General features: G+C 32.3%; 2 protein-coding genes across 3 annotated transcripts in view; one reads left to right on the top strand and one right to left on the bottom strand.

Annotated features, from left to right (window-relative positions):
* Nucleotides 1–22,369, top strand: part of LOC139495617 (uncharacterized) — a 100,681-nt gene that overhangs the window by 11,035 nt on the left and 67,277 nt on the right. The gene's annotated exons all lie outside the window — the stretch shown is intronic.
* Nucleotides 9,766–10,392, bottom strand: LOC139495321 (IgGFc-binding protein-like; the record flags this gene model as incomplete). Its single annotated transcript, XM_071283626.1, has 1 exon — nt 9,766–10,392. A coding segment is annotated over exon 1 (627 nt), but the record flags the coding sequence as incomplete, so codon positions are not given.

Here is a 22,369-nt window from a genome sequence, read left to right as displayed (position 1 = left end):
CAGAGAAAAAACACGACTCTTTACAATGCTAAAATATATATACATTACTACAGTTCTTACGTGTTTACAAAATATATTTAAAGTCTTGTTATTTTATCACATCTTCTGTTAGAGAGTCCAATGTAGGCGTCACCAAGTAATATTATCGACCTTCAAATTAAATGACTGCGCCTGATTTTATTGTTCGTACAATAGAAACAATAACAATGTCATGCAATTGGTTTATTTTCAATTTGAAGGACTTTGTTAACCCATCACAAAGCGTTTGAATGCATAAGACTCGATAAACACGAATTCCCTCTGTTTAATTGATACTGCATTTAATATACGATAGTTGATTAACAAAAGCTTCGAGGAATGTATCAATCTGGTTTGCAAACATAGTGCCCATTGTTCCCACATGAAAGGATGAAGACGCAATATCCAGCATGTTTTGGAAAGAATTTGCTTCTAAGTTTAGACCTATTGTAAATACTTCTTCGTATTCTTTCATAAACTGGCTTATTTCAATTGCTTTGTCATTGACTCCAAATGTGAACTGGGAAATAAATAAAACGATCTTTTTTGCAGAAACTCTTGCTCCAGTATTAGTATCGTTTATTAAGTTCGCAGTGTTTTCAAGGATGTTGCTAAAATTTGAAATTTTGTTATTTTGCGCGGGAAAAAAAGACATTTTCTGTATGGTGCGGTATTTTGTGTCATAATTATAAACTTGGTTTGTAAATTGGATTTCAATTTTATCGGAAAAAGTAGCCAACGATATTCTAATGTCAGTGTCTACTCCAATTTTCTTCAGTAGTTTATTTATCAATGCTGGCACAACTTCTGTTAGATCTGACCTGTCCATATCACGAGACACATCCACTGCAATTAAAAGGTCTGTTTCATGTGACTCTTGGCAGACTGGAAATAAAACAAGAAACAATCACGTCAATTGTACATTAATATGCAAAACATACGTTGAAGCTTGTGTTAATATGTATGTTTATTTATTTAAACCCCATTACGAAAACAACAATAAATAAGGTATAATCCTTATACATACAAACCGTTAAACGGGCGGTAAACAGTGAAATAAGACCATACAATCTTCGTGTGAAATTCACATTTCACACACCTATGCATTTAATGAATTTTATAGATAGAAGTTGACACGCAAATTTGCAAACTTTTTCCCATAAAACTATACTATACAAGCGAATACACACTTAACTCAATGGATATATTGATCAAAAAGAGTCAGGAGCATTTAATATATTATATTAGTCCAATATGTACTGCATAATCAAAATAGTTTTCTATTTGGATTCAAACATTATACCAAAGTTTATGCACAACGAAGATGCTGAATTGATCGTTATCAACGAAACTAACTCCGGTCAGGAAAAGGCATTAGTTTCCGGGCAATATTTATGTAGACTGAATTTAATGCCCTCTTAACGTTAAAGGGGAAAAGGAAGAACTTATGCCACTGAAGTGTATGTCTTACTAATTGATCCCATAATTTACCAAAAGATCATATATTCTTACAACTTATCCACTAGATTTTTGTTTAATTTATCGAATCCTAACGTTGAGGAGCTTTTTTGAATCAAGACACTTGTCTGATGGCGACCCGTTTGGTCCCTTCTAGATACCTTTTTTTATTATCACTATTTTGTGCATTTTTCCTGTGATCTTTTTTTTGTGATAATTTTTCATATCATGTTACTCGCTTGAAATGGAAAACTATCCCTAGAAACGAAGGACAGACGTGGCGTTGCTAATGGAATTGACATGAAATTGACAATGTCGTCATAGGTAAAATAGTGATAAACAAATTATCATTGGTAATCTAAAATCGATTACTTTTCTCGCTTGAACCGGTATGATCAACCATAATCTATAACTATAGTTTCGTGTCCATATGTCCAATTGGTATATTCTGACATCGGACTAAGACATTTTTCGAACTGAGTTTTACTTGCGTATTGCTGTTTGTTTGTTTATTTTACATTGGCTAGAGGTATATACTAGTATACGGGCATGGTTGAGATCTTATAAAACATGTTAAACCCCGCCGTAATTTGCGTGTATATCTAGTTAGGAGCCTTTAATGGCCTTTGTTAGTTTCTATGTCTCAATTTTAATTCATTAATATGTTTGGAAGCTTGGTTTGACTTCCATTTTCATTGCACTAGTACAACTTTTGTTTAGGAGGCAACTGAAGCCCGCGTCTGGGTGCTGGATTTTCTCGCTGTCTTGAAGACCCATTGGAAATCACACAAAGAATGTAGCGAGTGTAAACGTCTATTTTTGCTCTGGTGGTCAGTTCAATCTTTGGCTTTGCAATATGTTTAAAAATGATATGAATTGCTTTCCCTTTTTTATACATGTTATATAATTATACATTTTATCGATACTGTTACAAAACTATTGACGCAGTATTATCTCTATTAACTTGCATTACCGTTGCAGACAGTATGTATAAGCTCTGATATCATGTTATGCAATAATCCGTCGGATGTAGGAGAGAAAACGTCGGACATCTTTTCGGTAATTTTCTGCAAGTAGTAGTGGGACACGTCCTCCCCAATCGCAACAATGCGTGTTAAAATATCATCACTGACGATTTTCTGTATGGCACTTGGAGTTGACAGAAGTCCATCTGATAGAATTATCAAATACTTTTTAACGTCTACATAATTAACACGTCTATTTCTGTCGACCAGCAATCGTTGGCCTTCTGCAATACCAAGATGTAACTGCGAAATGTCATCTCTGAATGCAATATTATATACTTTACTTTTGATATCGGTATAATTTTTGACTGTTCCAAAGTCTATTTCTATTGTTGCCTCTGAAGCAAAGGACACTACAGAAATTTCAAAATTATTCGCCTGTATATCAAATGCCTCGATTAGATTGAGTATATATTGCTTTTGAACGTCAAAGTATTTACTTCCCATACTTTTCGAATTATCAAGTACAAAAACAATGTCACTTGGATGCGGCTTACACAGATCTGAAATACAATTTGAGAAAATCTAAATCATTTTGAAAAATATAAATAAAATTAAAGGCATAAGAGTAGTTCATTTAAAAAAAAAAGAAACATTATTTTCATTATATTTCAAATACAGAAGCGGCACATCGAAATCACCACCATGTTGACTTGTAAGGGAAGAGATAAAAAAAAATCGACCACAATATAAAATGAGAAGATGCCATCTAGAAAACCCTCCATAAGATATCTACGTTTAAGTGGAAATGCCATACCACAGAGCAACCATTAAAATCATTGACATGTTCAACAATTCAAACGAGTACACCATTCAACTACAAATAGCATGTACAAAATAATGTGTTGCTACGGATGATATGGCAAATTCAAAAAGCTTGAAATATTGTATATATAGCTTTAGTAGTTTTAGTGAGTAAACTTAAAAGATTTTTAAAGCAGAGTAAACTGTAAACCTTATGATCAGCAAGACTTTATCAGATTACAAAACGAATAAGATAATTAAGGCTTATCTTAAAGTGTTCGTAGTTTCTTATTTAGTAGTCGACTTCACTTTAAAAAAACAAATCAAACAGTTTTTAAAATTAGTTATCAAAGGTACCAGGCTTATATTTTTTATACGCCAGACGCGCGTTTCGTCTTAATAAGTCTCATCAGTGATATTCCAACCAGAAAAGCTATAAAGCCAATGAAGTACAAATTTGAAGAGCATTTAACAACAAAAATTCTAAAAAAGTTATACCAAATACGGCTAATTTATGTAGGCTTTTTGTATCAATCTTAGTAACATTTTATACAATAAGTTATAATCATGCATTGTATGACAATTTAATTACATTTTTACTAGAGTACTATATTGCACTGACCTATTTGGCAAGCAGGTCCACTAAATTGTGGTAAGCAGTTACATTCAAAATTAGTCCATCCTCTAGCTAAACAAGTACCATTATTATGACACGGACTATCTTTGCAAGGGTCTATGAAATTAAGAAGAACATATTTACACAATACTATCCCACTCGTCTTTTCTCAGAAATTCATAGCTGTAATAGTGACCATCGAGTGTAGTATCGAGGGATATTCACCAACAACACAACATAAAAAAGAAATGCATGACATAACTAAAATTAAGTTGAATTAGAAAACCAATACTTATATTAAACTAAAACAGCCATCTTAAGACATTAGTAAATTTAAACTGTTTTGGCAATTCCCTTGTCATCGAATACAATAATATTGTCATACTTCTAGACTACATGCTCTTTGATATCTCTGCAAATTAACAAATATTCTATTGTCTGTTTAGTGCATTTGTTAAATTGATTGATTGAATGATTAATTGGTGCATATTCAATTTAATAGATTCGAACGTATATCTTCAAAGGTGACGTGCTAGTGGTACAGCAGTTTGACTTCGAAGACCAATCGACTACTGATACATTTTTGTAACTTGAAAATTATTGATTTTCTGTAAGCAAACTAAACGACAAATATTCTGTTATTTTACCTTCATATCTTAATTAACATACGGTTATATGACAATATACACTAATTCGTTAATCATTAAACCACATATACTGCAAATTCTGGTTTCCCTTCATAACATCGGATAGGTGTTATACTAAAACTCTTTGTTTTGTTTAATAATACATTAAAATACTACATCCTCATCCCTAAATACAAGTTAATGAAAAATGTAAATCACTTACCAAGACCAAATTCACATTTCTTTTGTCCCGGCTTAGTGGTTGCTAACAAGTCATTTGTGCAATTCTAAAAAGACCAACATCAAGAAAGTTTTATCGGTATCTTCTATATAATTTCTTGAATAAGAAAGAATCGATAGGATATATTATTGGAAGCAAACAAGAAAACAAAAAAAACATAGAGCTGCATTTGGCGATAAAATCCACATTATTTATCCAAACAAGATTGCTTGGAAATCTCAATTACATCACGGTAATTTAATTTGATTAAGGAAATCTAAGGTTTACGTCTCATGATAGTTGTATGGACCATATATTACACACTTACACGCTTGATGAACACTGTGATATAATATATTGATAAATAGACGACTGCATATACATGTCAATGGACAATATGGCACTTTTCGTCTTTAAAGACGTTCACATAAATCCCGCTTAGCAAAACCTTGCGTGGTCTATAGGATCAATGCGTCACCATATCGCGTTGTAAGCACCATTTAACATATAGTTTTGAACTTGTGGTATATTTGTATGGTAAATATAAAATGTTTAACAACACGTCGATTAAGCAAGTTATTTCACAGAATAAATGCCTGATATTAATTCTAATCATTCTAATATGACGACCTAATATCGTCAACCAGTAAACCTACTTTTAGCGCAAACGCATTAGTACACGAATACGGCTGTTCTGCGTTACGACCACCTAACAGTTGGGTGCAGACCAAGCATTTTATAAAGTAAACGCAAGTTAACACAGCGTGCACATATTTCGTTAGTTAACTTCAATTTTTGCGTTTATTATAATAACGTTAATGCGGTCAAAATGGAAATGTCTGATGTTTTCCCGAGTAAACGAGCGTTTGCTCTGTGTCCGTTTTGTTAGGATTACACAAATTTATTTTTTACGTGTACTTAAAAGTAAACGGGCGTTTACTACAGATTTCAAAATTTTATTTTTACGTGCACTTGAAAGTATACGCGCGTTTACTTTTCGCGTTAACTTAGAACTCAGAACTAGAACAATTATAAAACAGTTCCAATAACTTATCTGTTGAGCAGATTTTCTATATTTTCCTTTCAAAGATTACATGGACAAATATCGAGGCGGAAAGAAAGGTTGTCCAACAGATGAAAAAAAAGGTATATAAAGGGATATAAACATCATGGTTTACGTTGCTTTGTTCCCCATTTTTAACTGTCTCTTCGAATTCCTATATACTATAACTCGATGCATTAATATCTAACCAGTAATGTTATTAGTAAGTCGCCTTGTTTGCCTTTGATTTACATGAACTAAAGCTTCTGTTTTGCCAAATGTTCAAACGAAAATTATACAGTGTATTGAAAGGGATATTAATAAAGTGTTGTATAAGTATGTGCATTTTTACCATCTCGTCAATGTAAACAGAGTTGTCCATAACGATCATAAATGACATTTGGGACGTCCGAAAGATATACCCAATCTGAACATTCATGAAATATTGCCACTGGACGTTATGCTACAAACAAAATCAACCTAAATATTATATTAACAGTATACTATTCCAAAAAGAGAACTTCTCATACTTTTCATTATAAAGTACATGAATATCAGTCATGTGACTGTTGAATAATGCCGTTAAATAGTTTTGCTTGAAATACAGACCATCACGAATTACTGACATACAAATATTACTGATTTACTATGTTACTATAAAATTTACATAATGAAGTGCTTATATATATAAAAAAAAGAAGATGTGGTATGATTGTCAATGAGACAACTGTCCACAAAAGACCAAAAGGACACAGACATCAACAACTACAGGTCACCGTATGGCCTTCAACAAAAAGCAAAGCACATACCGCATAGTCAGCTATAAAAGGCCCCGATACGACAATCTAAAACAATTCAAACGAGAAAACTAACGGCCTTATTTATATGGTCTCTTTTGGTTGATGCGGACAAATAATGTTCTTATACGAGTCAGTCTGAGGTATGATAACAACTGTAATTTGTTTACGATTCAATATTTTGAATAAAAAGAGGACATGCTGGCACTGTAAATTGATGCGAACATTTTTTTTAGTCATTGTGTACCAATATTGCTAGCCTTTGTATTATACAATCCATCCTTACATGTGAATATAACCCATTTACTATGCAGTTATTATTTTTACATAATAAAGTGCAAACATGGTCAATAATGGTTGATGCGGACAATAATTTTCTTATACGAGTCAGACTGAGGTATGAAAGCTACTGAAATTTGTTTACATTTCAATATTTTGAATAGAAAGAGGACACGCTGGCACTATAAATTGATGCGACCAAAATTTGTTAGTTATTGTGTTCAAATATTGTTATCATTTGTATTAGACAATTCATCCTTACATCAAAATGTAATTCATTTATTATGCGGCTATACAGATTTAAATAATTAAGAGCTGATATGATCAGTTTTGGTTGATGCGGACACATAATTTTCTTATACGAGTCCGACTGAGGTATTAAAACGACTGAAAATTGTTTACAATTCAATATTTTGAATAAAATAGGACATGCTGGTACTCTACATCGATGCAGAAATTTTGATATTGTTATTATGTTCCAAAATTGCTGTCAATTGTATTGTATGGTCCATAAAGACATAAAAATATAACTGAATTACTACGCGGCACTATTCATAGCTTTTTGAAGAGCAAATATGGTCAGTTTTGGTTAATGCGATGCAAAAAAAAAATGTTTTACAGGTCAGTCTTAGGTATGAAAACTACTGAAATTTGTTAACGATTCAATATTTGGTACTCTAAATTGATTGGAACAAAATGTTTTAGTCATTATGTTTTGGTTGATGCGGACAAATAACTTTATGATACGAGTCACTCTAAGGTATACAAACTACTGAAATTTGTTTACAATTAAATCAGTCGGCCTGTCTGAGATGTGAAAACTGTTTGATTTTGGTGATGATTGAACTATTTAAATAAAAGAAGGACAAACTGGAACTATTTTGTTGCGAAGAAAAAGAAATTTACTGTGAATAATTTTCAATGAATTACAGAGGTGTGATAACATTATTAATTAACTGTAATCGTCAATGTGTCTATCGAAAATTACCAGTAGGTCATTTAATTTTGACAGTTGAGGTAAGTTTATCCAGAATACGATGACAATATGTATTAACGCGCGTTTACTTCAAACAGTAAACGTGCGTTTACTTTTGACAAGAATAGAAGACGTGCATTTTTTTCACGTCAACGCGGAAGTATACGCGAAAGTAAACCCCGTTTACTCTTTACAAAATTAGAAGACGTGCCGTTTTTGCGTTAACGCGGAAGTAAACGCGAAGGTAAATGCCCGTTTACTTTTTGTGTCTACTGAAATTTGGGAGTTAACGCGCAGTTAACGCGGCGTTGTCATGAAGTGCAAGCGAGTAACACCGCGTTAACTTTTTCGGCCTGTCTACATGTAATGCTTGGTCTGCAGCCAACTGTACTTATACTAACAGATATGCACAATTTTCGACATCAGAATCCCCAGTTTACGTAGGCCAAGATTAAGATACAATAAACAGAAAATTCCGCGAAATGATGTTATTGTCTTGGCATGGCAACAAAACAAGGTGACGTCAAAAGTATGTTTTCGTAAACAAAAAATCAAAAATAAATTACGGACGTTTTAAAGCTTCTTGTACGCCTCAGAACGAAAAAAATTGCATTGGAAGAAAATACATAAGTGAAAAATGCGAATAAAAAAAAATAATCATTATTATGATATAACTTATAATATCAAAATTGGGTAAAACAGAACAGCCAAAACAGTATCGTATGTATAGGACTTTCACGGTTAACAAAATTACCGAATTTGTCCTATAAGAAACGAAATAATTCATTGCAGCCGTAGATTTGTTTTCATTTAACCATGGGTTGAGAATCTATATTCGTATCCCCCCTCCCAACCGCTAACGCTCAGGATAACACAAATTTACGGCTGCCATGCATTATTTGTTAATTAATGAGCAAATTATTACTTTAAACACTTTATTTGAAATGTCCAGAAATAATTGTTTCCTTACAGGAATTGATATTAAAATACAATTTACTAAAGATATGCTTATAATTTCATGAATTATTAATTTTGCATAAAAAATACATTAATTGCTTAGATTTCAAAATATATAGTTACAATATATTCTTTTCTACATGTCTCTGCTCTAAAGTAATCACAAAAGCATTAAATGCGACAAAGCAGCCACACAACAACTTCATTCCAACAAAAAGGTATGTGAAGGAAAATCTAACCTAATAAAAGAGATTACATAAAACTCTTCAGTTGTTTTTAAGTGACTGAGAGTAGCGTCTATCTGCCTTTAAATTTGAGTAGTTTTATCTCTCATAATTATATAAATGTATATTGGTAATTACACAAGTTGACCACGGTTCTAATTGATAAAATTATTTTGGCAATACCAAATACCTCTAACTATAAGTGTCGATCTTAGGCCATGCCTTATACAATGTCATATTACTTACGTTGGTTAATGGACTAAAGTTGAACCCGGCCGGATAACCATACGAGTTGTACCTTTGAATTCCTGTTGAAACTGCAAGAAATGTAACGGCCGGATCTTCGTGATACATACTGTGAACACCGCTTGAAATGTTAAAATCAGTATATTTGATATCGAGTCTTCCTTCAACAGAAAGCCAAGTTGTTGCTGGTAATGTAGATCCATCTAAACGTAGTCCGTCAATGTAACTAGCAGCTACCACTATTACTAGAGAGTTAATAAAATCATTGTCTGGAAGATATACTGTGGCAAATGTGTAATCAGAAGCAAACTGTTGAATCGCTGGCAAGATAATCATTGCAGGATCTCCGTTGTTATATTTATCACATCTCCCATTTGCAAACATTGCTACTGAAATTGGTTTATCAGATGATATGGTTTTAAACTGCATGTCAGGAATACTGAACGTGATGAAATCACCAGGATTTTCAAATATGTACGCAAATTCACCAGAAATATTCACGATAGTGTTTCTTTGGTTTGTAACTATTCGAAATGTATCATTACTTGCACAATTTGGCATTCCAATGGTTACGAAATCTTTGCCCCACTTTTCTATAGGCAACATCTGTTGAACCACGTGGTCACATGCACCATTTCCTATTATCGCACAAAGACTCCCTCCAAATACTGCCACTGGTTTCGATGCAAAAACATGTGTCCCAGTAAAGTCTCCTGTATCAGAGGCAAACGATATTGTCTGAAACTTGTTTAAGTTGACATCATATGACATAAATGGTCCTTTAGTATGTCCATTTATTTTTATTGTTGGCGTATTTTTTCCAAAGTATAGGTGTATATCGGTGTTATCCTCTGTACACACAACCATGAACGATGAACTCATGTACCATGACATTACGTAGTATTCTCCACCAAGCGCGTCTACCGGAAGAACAAGAAATGCGTCTGATGAGAATTGAGCCTTATTTACAGCATATACAACTATGTCCTTGTCTGCTACTATATGAATACCTTTGTTCTCAATTCCATTTGTTGAAACCATCATGCTCTTATCAATTTGTATCTTTTCTATGCGGTTTCTTCTAGCTGTTGTCGTTTTTGAAAATATGGGTGTTTCTATTTTGATATTAACTTCCTCGTCAAAAGCAGTTGTAATAAAAACCATTAACTCACTGGGAATTAAAAGAATTACTGGGAATTAAAAGAATTCCAATTCCATTATTGTGCATGAAGCCAAATATGAATTCTTTGCCTTTATTGTCCAATCCTATTAACGAAAACATGCTTTAACTACTCATGTTTGTACAAGTATTACAGATATAAGGTGTCCAGAAAAAAATATCCTAGTCTGTTTTGTTTAATGTTTTATCTGAGTATATACTTGATATCTAGTACAGTGAATAAACTCATCATATATACCAGGCCTTGAAGTCTTAACAATTTCGAGTCCGTTTTGTTGTGCTCATACTCCGAAATCAACCAATAAAAATGTTGGATTTCATGTTTCGAGCATGATTTGTGTGCTCCGAACACTTAGTAAAGTTTGATGACTTCAACCCTTGGCCTTATATTTTATAGTTGTGCTAGACGCGCGTTTCGTCTTCAAACGAACGACGATCGACATCCAAGTCATAGGTTGCAAGTCCAAGGAAACATATAGCAGACATACACCTATTCTGGATTTCGACTGTTTAAAGCGTCACGAGAGCACATCGTGAGTTTCCAAGTGAATTTCTCTATCATAAAGTAAACATTTATGTTTTGTAGCGTACAAACAAATACGATATTGGTGCGTGCTTTGTCTTAAAGAACAATCCAACGACAGTGGCAGAAATATTTAAATAGATATAGATATAATTAGTGTAGGCCCAGGAAGCTAGTAATTCATATATCATACAATATCTCTAAGTTGAATAATTAGCATTCATACCATAGCTTTAGGATGTTTCATTTACAATCATGCCAAGAGGTATCATGGCAATCAAACCATATCTCTAAGCGGAAGCATTGGCAATCATACCATAGTTAGAAGCTGTATCATTGGCAATCATACCATAATTCTAAGCTTTATCATTGACAATCATACCCTAATTTTAAGCTGTATCATTGGCAATCATATCATAATTTTAAGCTGTATCAATATTGGCAATCATACTATATAGCTAGAAGCTGTATCATTGGCAATTATACCATAATTCTAAGCTGTATCATTGGCAATCATACTATATATCCATATAAATAATTAACATAGATACTTATCTTTGGGTTTTTTAATTTAGATTCCATTTTGTTTTATAAGTCCGCAAGTATTCAAGTACTAAAACATATATCCTTTGCCTTTAACGTTTGTTGTTTTAGTGATCCTGATGGATGTAAATCCAACAAAGCTGGTATAACGCATCATGTTCATGATTAACACTGTGTTCTGTAATTTCGAGAACCTGAGGGGAACACATGAATGTGATAACTGAGCATAATAAAATGTATCTACGACGGTAGAAAGTTTGCAGTTTCAATTAAATATATTGACAAGCATAACAAACAGTTGCTTAGAAAATGAAAAAAAATCAAAATTTTAATAAATACTTATAGTAACTCAGTTCTACTTTAAAATCAGCGTTCGCCATTTTGTTGTTGAAGCAGTTTAGTTGCAGTATGTAAATTATAATCCTGGTACCTTTGATAACTTTTTACACCACTGGGTCGATGCCACTGCTGGTGAACTTTTCATCCCGGAGAGTATCACCAGCCCAGTAGTTAGCATTTCGGTGTTGACATGAATATCAATTATGTGGTCATTTTTATAAATTTCCCGTTTACAAAACTTTGAATCTTTCGAAAAAATAAGAATTTTATTATCCCAGGAATAGATTACCTTAGCCGTATTTGGCACAATTTTTTGGAATTTTGGAATTTTGGATCCTAAATGTTCTTCAACTTTGTACTTGTTTGGTTTGATAATATTTTGATATGAGCGTCATTGATGAGTCTTATGTAGACGAAACGCGCGTCTAGCGTACTTAATTATAATCCTGGTACCTTTGATAACTTTTTACACCACTGGGTCGATGCCACTGCTGGTGAACTTTTCATCCCGGAGAGTATCACCAGCCCAGTAGTTAGCATTTCGGTGTTGACATGAATATCAATTATGTGGTCATTTTTATAAATTTCCCGTTTACAAAACTTTGAATCTTTCAAAAAAATAGGAATTTTATTATCCCAGGAATAGATTACCTTAGCCGTATTTGGCACAATTTTTTGGAATTTTGGAATTTTGGATCCTAAATGTTCTTCAACTTTGTACTTGTTTGGTTTGATAATATTTTGATATGAGCGTCATTCACGGTGGGTATGGTTGTCCTGCGAGAGAACGTACTGTGCTGGTGGGTCCTGATTCTGTGCTGGTGGGTTTGTTTACATTGTATCAAAACAGCAATAAAACGACTGTTTTGTTGCTTAATTTTTCTCTGATGTGTCATAAGTACCATGCAAAGTATATTACAACAATATTATATTGCAAAAGTCGTGCAAGTTCGTTAAACGGAATTGTCCTGACGCTGTGCTGGTGATAAGAAAAACGGTCCTGGTTCTGTGCTCCTATGTCCTGGTTCTGTGCTTTTATATCTTAGTTAAAAGTGGAATATATTCAAGATCATTCATGCTGTACTGTTATTGACTTATTAGCTGTTGTCTGCTTTCTTGAAATTGACATTGTTGTGAATATGTTAACTGTTATTATGAGAGAAAAAATACCCCTATTTTTTTATTTATTTTTTAAACTATAAACTGTAATCTTATCTATTGGCCTATTAATGGAACCCTTCTTGTCCCCTTTTAAGATAAGAAAATATGTTTACGATTTTCGGGATTACGATCATTTTGCAAGATCACCAAAATACGTTGTAATTTATACAATACTTATATATAGTAGATGATGTGGTATATTTGTTGTAAATGGACAAATTTCCATAAGAAACCAAAGGAAGTATGTGTTAACAACCATACGCCATCGTACGACCTTCAACAATAACCCATAAAATAAAAATGTAAAAGGTTTTGCATAAAAATGGAGAGCAAAAATATAGAACAATTAAAGGACTTTCTGAGCGTTTGAATCATGTCTTTAGCAGCTTAAAACACATTTGTTTGTGAACAATTGAGTGCTGACTATAAGAATGACAATAGTATTGCGGGTTTGTTTGTTTGGTGTTGTTTTTTTTTTGGGGGGGGAGGGATGGGGATAAGTTAGAGCGAGGTTACAGTGAAAGCTTGGAATAGTTTCCCGTAAGATTTAAAAGTTGTATTGTAAAAGAAAAATGTATCTTATAGCTATTTAGAATCACTTGCTGTAAGATTTTTCCAACAATTTTTTTTTGTCTAAACGGTTATCATGTATTTTTTTTCGAAAGTTCGATAGAACACTAAACAAAATCACTATTTTATGAAAGGGCAGGCTAGAATATGTCAGAGAATAAAGACGAGATAACCTAGAGAACACTAATAAAATTAAGATTTCTTAGCTTTTTTCATTTCAAAATAAATATTTTTGATAAAGAATTCTTTCTTTTCTTTTCTATATATAAATATTTTTCATGAATAAAAATAAAATGTGCCTTGATTATAATTGAAAATGAGTAAATGGAAAAAATACCCAACTAAAATACACTTATATTTTAATATTGGTAATATCACTAAGCTTTTAAGTTTTGTGTGTCAAACACACCATATCTGTAGTAATTACTCCTTACTAAGATATTTCACTTCATTCATTTTCTTTTCTGCTTTTTTATATTGTGAATTCATAGAATTATTATATTAAAATGTAGCCTTAATTTATATTAAAAAAAATGAATCTAAAGTCAGATATATCAAACATTTTTGTTTCCATCTATCCGTTTTCAGGACTTTAACAATCAACAATAACACGCCTGGAAAGTAAAATGCGTACTCGGCTGTCTGTAATCGACCATTTTTAGACACCCCAGGCTCCTAAAAAAGCAAGCCGGGGTGGTGGTTCAAAGATGCAAATTAAGTACTTATATCAATATTTTATCTTTTCGTGTACGGTTTATGACCCCTCCTGTGGCCTGTCAATTCCGAAATGTGCAAACTGCAATAGTATCAAAACAGCACAGACAATGAATAATAGAGATATAATTTTGTACATATATCAAGGGGAAACTTCTTGCAAAGCATTATTATTTATTATAGTTCATTATTGTATTTAGTAGAAAAAGAGAATTTAGTGAAAACAAAATCACTATTTTTGTATAAAATTCACAGACCTTTGTACAGAGATTTTTGTTATGTTTAGCATGGGATCAACACAATGGTTCATTACCGAATAAAAAAATCAAAATGTCTATCTACCTTGCACATTTCAGAAAATTCAGTTCAGATAACGAAACTGGTTCCAGCAACATTTATAAGCAATTTAAGATTTTGACCCTCACAGTTTTCATTCACCACAAATATTCTCGTTACAACGAATCATTTTAAATACAAAAATACGTGTTGCATGCAGCCTTTTGTTTATCTATTAATATATGTATACGGATAAAGTTATGAAAGGCAGTAGGGTCATCAGGGTGAGGAGTCCATGTCATCTGAAATAAATGCTAAGCATAGATCTAGAAAGCGACATATAATCATGACATTAAAAAAAGTCTCTTCTTTTCGACTTTTTTCGAACAAATTGACACATAAAATGAATTATATAGTATTGTGGAATTTTTAACTTATTTTAGATACTATATATTGTTATCTGATATTGGACGAAAGATGTTGCCCTTTTATGTTATTATGTTATACAAGTTCAGATCATTTGAAAACACATATTAAACAGCCAAATGGATGCACAAGAGCTAAAATAGGAGTCATAGATCCTGTTGGCAACAATTACCTGGCTAATTTTATTGATTTTGTAACATTTGTTTCAAATATGACCAACTTCTTATCAAAAATCACCAGCACCGTATCAGGACCCACCAGCACAATGACAGGACCCACCAGCACAGTATCAGGACATGAATAAATTGAGAAAATGCAAAATTTTAATAAATTGCAATGTTTTTTTCACAAAATTGTTTTGTCGTGTAGATTGCGGTATAGAAAGCGGACTCTATGAGCATTTTTGTTTTATTTTTTCAGTTCGAGATTTTCTGAAAATGAGCATTTTTGTGTTACGCTTTCTGAAACAGTTTACAGGGTCATTTTTGTAATGGTTTATATATGAACCCATAAGAAACGAAATTGAAAAATCTCAACTGTTTTCTACCATTTTTTATGATTGAAAACGTCAAAAATCATCATTTTCGTCTTTGTTTACATTTTTTCATTGATCACCAGCACCCGACAGGACCGAATCACCAGCACAGTACGTTCTCTCGCAGGACAACCATACCCACCGTGGTCATTGATGAGTCTTATGTAGACGAAACGCGCGTATCGTACTAAATTATAATCCTGGTACCTTTGATAACTTTTTACACCACTGGATCGATGCCACTGCTGGTGAACTTTTCATCCCGGAGAGTATCACCAGCCCAGTAGTTAGCATTTCGGTGTTGACATGAATATCAATGATGTGGTCATTTTTATAAATTTCCCGTTTACAAAACTTTGAATCTTTCGAAAAACTAAGGATTTTTTTATCCCAGGCATAGATCACCTTAGCCGTGTTTGGCACAATTTTTTGGAATTTTGGAATTTTGGATCCTAAATGTTCTTCAACTTTGTACTTGTTTGGTTTGATAATATTTTGATATGAGCGTCATTGATGAGTCTTATGTAGACGAAACGCGCGTCTGGCGTACTAAATTATAATCCTGGTACCTTTGATAACATGTATTTTGTGCGGATTCCTGTCTTGGTTACTTATAAAATCATGAACATGTGAACTTACATATACTGGAAGTTTGATTAAAGATTCATCGATATTTTCCAGTGACACAAAAACGATAATTTCAAGTGTAAAATAAATCCGATAATTTCGCTTCTCTGACGTCATACACTAAAAATAGTCGATGACGTTATATTCAAATATTTGGAATGCGTTGAAAAAACAAGGTTCCTAATATGTCTTGCTAAATAACAATTGAAAAGACCATGGTAAATGTAAAAAATAACTAATCAAAGAATTCAACCATGAAAATGTAAGTTAGTGATCAAATAACATGGATCATAGAGTCTACACGCATTCTTGATTTTGTCACTCATTAATGATAGTTTTATATTAATTCCTCAATAAGTTATTCTGTAATTATTATTGCAAATGCTAATAAATGTTTAAAAACAAAAATACCTGGACAATCATCCTGATTACATGCGATGAAATCGATGTCAGTTCCATTACAAAACAATCCTCCATACTCTGGTTCTGGGCTGTCACATGTTCTGTTGCGATACCGAGCCCCTCCACCACAGGAGACAGAACAAGACAAAAAGTCTGACCATTGACCCCAATTACCATCAATTGCAGGACATGGTCCGTCACTACATTTACCTATCTCTTTTCTAGAACCAATACAATATAATCCCCCGTAAGCTGGTACAGGACTATCACAAGACCGATTTCGTACCATTGTGCCATCACCACATGTTTCTGAACATGCGCTAAAAGTTCCCCACAAACCCCATCCACCATTAATCGCTGGACAAACACCTTCATTACACACAATTCTGTCAATAGACGCACCAGTGCAGTTCGCACCCCCGTTCGCAGGAGATGGATTATCACATGATCGACTTCTGTTGACATATCCATCTCCACAAGATGTTGAACAAGAGGATACATTTGACCAGGAACTCCAGTTTCCATCAACTTCAAGAAACGTCAACATATTATTTTTGGATTATTTAATTATGTTTTGTTTGTAAAACTAATGTTAACCGTATGATCATAAATAGATAAATTAAATATCTGGCAGAAGTATTTTTGGTATCAAATGAAAGCTAATGACTGTTGGTCATTGTAGAACACTTTTTGACTTATTATTTTGAATATCAAAAAGATAACATCAAAATTTAAAGAGAGGTCACATATTTCCTATTCGTCAGCAATGAATTACCTGTTCTCGTAAAGTCATTATATTCATCAACTTTTCCACAGCGGTATACCACTATTCCCTTTATTTGGTACATTCCAAGTTCTGGAGATTTTTTTTCTTATATGCCATTAAATGTGTGTAGTTTTTTTTTTCAATAATGAACACCATAAAAGTTTTGCCCTGACCTAAACAGATTGTCGCTGTATTTAAACTTCAAACATAAGAGATGTACCGACTTGAAATTGAAGAATTTAACATAAAAAGCAACAGAGTCTTGAATTAGTTGTGTACTTCAGGAACAAGCAAAACTGGGTTAATGTTTCAAACAAAACCCCAGTTCTCCATCAAAATAACTAAGAACTGTGCTTAAATGTTCAGATTTTCAAATGAAAGGATAAAGATCTAATGCTTATGAAAATATTAAAAACAAATGGTTAAACGATTTATATAATTCAATCACATGAGCATATTTCGTCATTTCATTCAGTTTTCAATGTTATGATTGGACAAGGTAATAATGCAAGTATTTTTTTACAAACGTCTATAAACTGAATTTGAGTTGCAATGGATTTCAGACAATTTCAAAATAAAATTAAAAATGTCACAACCAGCTAGCGTTATCGATTTCGTGCACAAGTTGAGAAGAAAATATGAATGAAAAAGATGAGTGCGTTTTCAATTTAACATTGTTACACTAGAATGAATTTAGGAATGTCATTTTGCAATGTTGAAACTGAAATAAGAGACAGCTTTCTGTTAGACATCCGGAAAATATTTTGTGTTGACTTAATCAGGGACATGACGGCTTTCAGAGCAGAATTTGCATGCCCAAACAATAAACCGGAAGTAACCTATGGTTATGGGTGAGGTTCACGTGTACCAGTTTATAAAGTTGAAGTGTCTTGTGGTCCTATTTTGTGTTAATGTGTAAGTGTTTTGCTTTTAACAAGTTTAAAGCTTATTTTATGTTATCTTTAGGTTTTATTTCGTGTTGTCTGTAAGTCTTATTTCATTTCCTATAATTCTAATTTCGTGGTGTCTTTAAGTATTATTAGTTATATTTTTAGGTATTATTTCGTGCTGTCGTTTAGTCTAATTTTGTGTTGTCTTTTAGTTTATGTGTTGTCTTTTAGTTTATGTGTTGTCTTTATGGGTTAAATCGTTGTTTTGTCTTTATTTATTTTTTCGTTTTGTAACTTTCGTGTCATTAAGTATTAGTCTATGTTGCCTTTACGTCTTATTTTGTGCGTTTAAGTCATATCTTGTGTTTTCCTTAAGTCTCATGTCGTGTTTGTCGTCCGTCACGTCTTATTCCGTATTCTCTTTAAGTCTTTCGTTTGTGTTGTCAATAAGTATTAGTTTGAGCTGTCTATAAGTGTTATGTAGTGATGTCTTTAGGTGTTACTTTTGTAATATTGATTTGTTTTCTCTCAATCGATCTATGACTTTCGAATAGCGGTTTACTATTGTTGCCTTTTTTATTCTTATTTAGTGTTGTCCTCAAGTTTTAAATCGTGTTGTTTTGATTGTTGCTTTTTCTTATTTCGTGCTCTCTTTAAGTCTTACTTCGTGTTGCCTTTAAGTTTTGATTCGAGTGCAACTGATTAGTGGTATGTTGACAGAACATTATTTTAAATTATAAAACTGTTATCTTTGACAATTTCGAATACTAACGCGACGAATATTACTGCTGATGGACTTTCATTACCAATCGAGTAGTCAGAACTTCTTTGTTTATATAATATTTCATAAATATGTTTATTTTCCCTAGATTTACTGTTTCAAATGTTGAATTGTCCAAACACTTTGTTTTGTTTCCATCCCTAGGAAAATATTCCCTAAGTCGTTTATAACATGCCAGGAGCCAACAAACGAAATGAAGACTGTGAATCACATCAATGGACCAACGTTAAAAAAGTGTTTGTGATTCAGTCACTACTTGTAATTAGATATCAATTGTGCCATTTTTATGTTATCTTTTCTACTTGAGAATTATAAAAACTGGCATCTGAGTATGGAGCAAATCAATGCTCTTCAACTGTACTTGTTTGGCTTTATAACTTTTTTTTATCTGAGCATCACTGATGAGTGTTAAGTAGACGAAACGTGCGTCTGGCGTTTTAAATTATAATCTTGGTACCTTTGATAACTATTGACGTCTTATGCATTTACTGTTACTCATTTAGATGAAAGAGGCAAATAAACCGATAAGGATAGTCAAAATGTCATTACAACAAACACATAAGAAATGAACTCATTGAAAAAAGACTAGAACAAAACCAAAAACAAGCGGTCGATCTCAAGTGATACGGAAGGATAAGCAGTTCCTGTTTCTCTAGTGACATCAGTTGTGTTTTTTCTAAAAAAAAACCAAATCCCGTGAAAAGCCTTCAAACCGTAGGTCAAATTTGACGAAATAGGATGGTATAGCGGTAACTACAAAATTAACATATCATCTTTGAAACTGGTAAACCATAATTTGTCGAACGGATAATGTTAATTTCACAACTTGGTAATCTTGTCTGATAGCTTTTTAGTGAAGTGCAACCCTATATCAAGAACATCATTAACGCTAGTAGTGGTGTTCATGATTTATGTCCTTTTTAAATGTCAAAATACAGGAGACATAATTCAAAGAAACACAAAATGCTGATTTAATTTCATATGTTTCGGTACATTCTTGGTCTGCAAATATTCAGCTTCGAACATTTCCCGATTAAGGTAATTTCAGAAAGCGATTCAGACCCATTATATTTATAAAAAGTTGGCTTCATTATTTGGGCAGCTATTGACTTTTAATTCATACCTTTGGTTGAAACTGTAGTGGATACATTGATCAAAATACCCGCTGATATGAGAATGAAACACCTTCTCATTTTTAAATATTCTAAAAAATAAACAGTTATAATAGTTATTTTAGTTACATTGTATACTATAAATAATATTTTTCGGAGTAGTAGTTTTAATGATTACGTTTATTTTGTTGTTTTGCATGTATAAACTATGTACAAGACTTACCTCATAACAGCAATGTTATCTTAAAATAAACAAATGTTTATTGCCTTTAAGTGCATACCATGCATTGACTTATCTTAATAAATATTTAAATTTTGAATATTCAAACAATTTCAACATCAATTGCAAACTTCAATATTGTCAATATGGGTACGACAATGGTTTGTAATTATTTTCGAAATTATTGTACACATGACTTAGAGAACATGTACTCAAATAATTGTTTGCTTTATTTGTAATTGTTAAATGAAGATCTGTACAGCTGTAAACATGAAGGATTCATGTTGTATTAAGACATTGACACTTACACAAAGGAATTTTTGATAATTAATCCAGAACACTTTAGAATATTCCGGTTTTGTAAGAGACATACGGATAAAGAAATATCACCATTCTTAATGACAAACATTCGTAATATTTGGCCATGTTTATGATTACGTATAGCCCGATGCATATTGTCTTACCAATTAAAAACGTATTCACATCTCGAGATACAGTAACAATTGACTCATTTCCATTGTTATTAATCAAACACGATCATGCAATTGACTCATTTCCATTGTTATTAATCAAACACGATCATGAGTTTACTCTAAAGTATAAACATGATAAATAAAATAAAAGTAATATTCAATAATCATTGTATCATTTCGAACGCAATAGTACTGAAATAGATTTGTTATGAAAACAATGATTTTTTTTTAATTAAGACTTTTTTACGCTTGTTGTAAAATTATTATTTCAACTTCTTTCATTTAAAAAAAGAAATCTAGACAGATACATATTTTTTTTTATTTATAAAAAGTACTGAATTTAAATTTAAACAATAAAACATGTAATAATACTCAACATATTGTATTTTCATTTTTTTCCTCTGCAAATTGTCTCAAGGGATTGTTCACTTCGTTAGTGCAGTTTCAGAGAGTTCACTATCATAATAAATCGACAATGAAAAAAAACCATAGATGTGTAGCTATGAATAGTGCATGGAACGTCATGTATCATAAGAAAGTTCAAACAGTAACAAAAATACTGCTTTCCTATTTGATGAGAATGGATTGAACATTCTTTGTCATTTACCAACACGAACATATTAACTAACCTGATTGAGAAAATGAGTCTAATGTTCAGTATCCGTAATATAAAAACGAGATAATTGTGGAATACAGGAAGTTTAAGAACATTGACTAATAATTGGCAATCATACCACATCTTCTTATTATCATAATAATAGTTTAAAGTACTTGTTGTGTACCAACCTAACAATATTGATTTTTGTTAAAAGTTCATGATTTAAAGGTTACTCACAATGCTATAAAGGTTTAAATTTATTATTTATATTAATCAACGTTGGATCATGTATTGCATGCGTAACGTTAAGGATAAGACAGAGTTATACAATATATCAATCAAGTAGGTTGTTCAGAGTCAGTAGACAATTATAATCAGTCAACTATCAATAACATTTATTGCAAATACTTGATATGCACAGTAATTGTCATTGCTAAACGTTTTCTTCATGTTATTAATGTTACTTTACCATTACAAAGTTTTGAGATTTTGTAAACAAGTGACAAAAATTCAATCACATAATTCGTATTAGAAACCTTTTAACAAGCATTTCTCGTTTATTACCCTACCTTCTTAAGAGAAGTCACAATAACTTGAATTGATTAACTATGGCCGTGATGAGAATACCATGCTTGTTATCAATGATGTCATCTTTTATCAACAGTTTATCGATTAAAAGCAAAAATGTGTAACTGAATTAGGTTTAAATAAAATATTGGTGTAGATATTGTAACATGTGTTTGTAATTTTATTTGATTCATTCAATTATTTCCAAATCAATTTTCTATTGTTTTCTCAAAAATAATGATAATCATTATTCTTTTACTTTCCAATTTTTGATTCATTGAATTGTAGTGAGGTTACAAACCTCGCAAAAAAGCAGTGTTCCCATTTGAAACTATTCAGAGAGCTCAGAAAATTTGATCGTGCAGTTATTGCCTTCAGGCAATTATATCAAGATAAGATTCTCAGGTGTGTAGATGTATAGGTACAGATGGATTTTTA

The sequence above is a fragment of the Mytilus edulis genome, chromosome 11 (genome assembly GCF_963676685.1).
Source record: "Mytilus edulis chromosome 11, xbMytEdul2.2, whole genome shotgun sequence".
Taxonomy (NCBI): Eukaryota; Metazoa; Mollusca; class Bivalvia; order Mytilida; family Mytilidae; genus Mytilus; species Mytilus edulis.
The sequence above is the reverse complement of the archived record's forward strand: the minus strand, read 5'-3'. Positions and strand labels throughout refer to the sequence as shown.